Source organism: Cephus cinctus, unplaced genomic scaffold (assembly GCF_000341935.2).
Source record: "Cephus cinctus unplaced genomic scaffold, Ccin1 Ccin1_scaffold1388, whole genome shotgun sequence".
In the NCBI taxonomy this organism is placed as follows: domain Eukaryota; kingdom Metazoa; phylum Arthropoda; class Insecta; order Hymenoptera; family Cephidae; genus Cephus; species Cephus cinctus.
Window position 1 is genome coordinate 14,362 of NW_014333786.1, and position 1,633 is coordinate 15,994.

Sequence of the window (1,633 nt, forward strand, 5' to 3'; positions counted from 1 at the left end):
TGTAATGTGTGCAAAAAGTTCATATCCGTCACCAAGGCTATTAAGTGCGCTAGTTTTGCTTGCAACGCTTATGCTCATCCTTCGTGCCTGACTGGTGGGTCCAACTCGGCTCCACAATTCCTGTGCCTGCGCTGCAAGCCCTGCTACTCACCGTTGCCATCTTCTGAAGGTATCGGCCTTTCTGCAGACAAGATCACTCCACATACTCGACTTTCTGCCCGGACCATCATGGATAAATCTACTGCTTCTTCGTCAACTTCAACGTCTGCCCAGTTAACCTCCTTAACCGCACTGGTGAAAGATATTATGGATGAGCTTAAGAATCAACGTACCGACTTAAGAGAACTTCCTATCATAAAGGGCATTGTGTCTGAGCTTACAGTGACCACGCAGGATATGGCCACTTCTGTACAACAGCTGGCACTTGACATGTGAGCCATGAGCACTAGATGCAGTTCTCTTGAGGCAGCTGATCTTTCCCTGGCGGCACGATGTCAGACTCTCGAGGAGCATAATACTGCGTTAGTACAACGTATAGACTCCCTTGAGGAACGACTTTCTCGGGATCCCGAACTCTGCTCTGATGATGGTGCTGCTCTTAAAGCTCAAGTCGAGCATCTTATGCAGCGTAACCTTGACACACAGATAGTTGTCACTGGGCTTCTTTCTGCTCCTGATGTTACCGTTGAGAGGACTATTGTACTCCTCGCTCGCTCCTTGGGCATTGTCACCAAGTCTGGCGACGTTGCGGATGCCTTTCGCCTACCACCCAAGGCTGGAGGTGCACCGCCACTGATAATTCGCTTCACTACTATTTTCATTCGGGACTCATGGATCGCTCAGAAGAAGAAGAAGCCTGTGCTTTTGGCCTCGGATATTGACGCGTCTTTACCGGGTTCTCGTGTGTACCTCAATGAGCGTCTATCCTCTGTCAAGCACAAACTCCTCGTCGACACCCGCGCCTATGTGAAGCCTCACCGTCACCTCAGGGTCTGGATACGCCACGGCTTCATCTACGTTAGGAAGGACGGCGCCACTACCTCCCAAAAGATTGAACAGCGGGATGACTTCGCCAAGATACCGATATGATGGTCAACTTCGTCACAATCCGCTCCCGCTTCTCGCCTCTCTACCGGGATCAGTCTGTACCACGTCAATGCTCAATCAGTAGCTGCTCACATTGATGAGTTCCGGCACTATTTTAAAAACCGTTTCTTCCACTGTATCGCGGTATCTGAAACGTGGTTTAAACCACACATTCCTGACAGCGCTGTGAGTCTTGACGGGTACTGTTTGTTTCGCTGCGATCGGATCGGGAGAGGGGGAGGCGGTGTTGCGATTTACGTTCACCACTCCTTAAGTGCAAGCCTGCTTGAAATCTCCAGAAGTGAGTATTGCTCTAAACCTGAGTACATTTTCCTAGATGTGGACGTTCCCAGTGAGTCGCGCTTGCTACTGGCTGTTGTGTACCGTCCACCTAAAGTTGGCTATCTATCTGAGTTTGAGGCTTCCTTCTCACGTCTCTCGCCATCCTATACTAGTCTTATTACTTTTGGTGATTTCAATGCCGATCTTTTGACTACATCCTTTGATAGCTCTCATTTGCATTCATTTATCACTGGTAACGATCTCC

General features: G+C 49.4%; 1 protein-coding gene across 1 annotated transcript; it reads left to right on the forward strand.

Moving 5' to 3' along the window:
• Positions 1-438: 438 nt before the first annotated feature.
• On the forward strand, positions 439-1,089 carry LOC107273108. The gene has a single exon (XM_015750939.1). The coding sequence runs from the start codon at positions 439-441 to the stop codon at positions 1,087-1,089; it is 651 nt and encodes a 216-aa protein (XP_015606425.1).
• Positions 1,090-1,633: the final 544 nt, after the last annotated feature.

What these genes read in the sequence shown, in the direction of transcription:
- LOC107273108 (XM_015750939.1), top strand. Translation starts at nt 439, where the DNA reads ATGAGCACTAGATGCAGTTCTCTTGAGGCAGCTGATCTTTCCCTGGCG.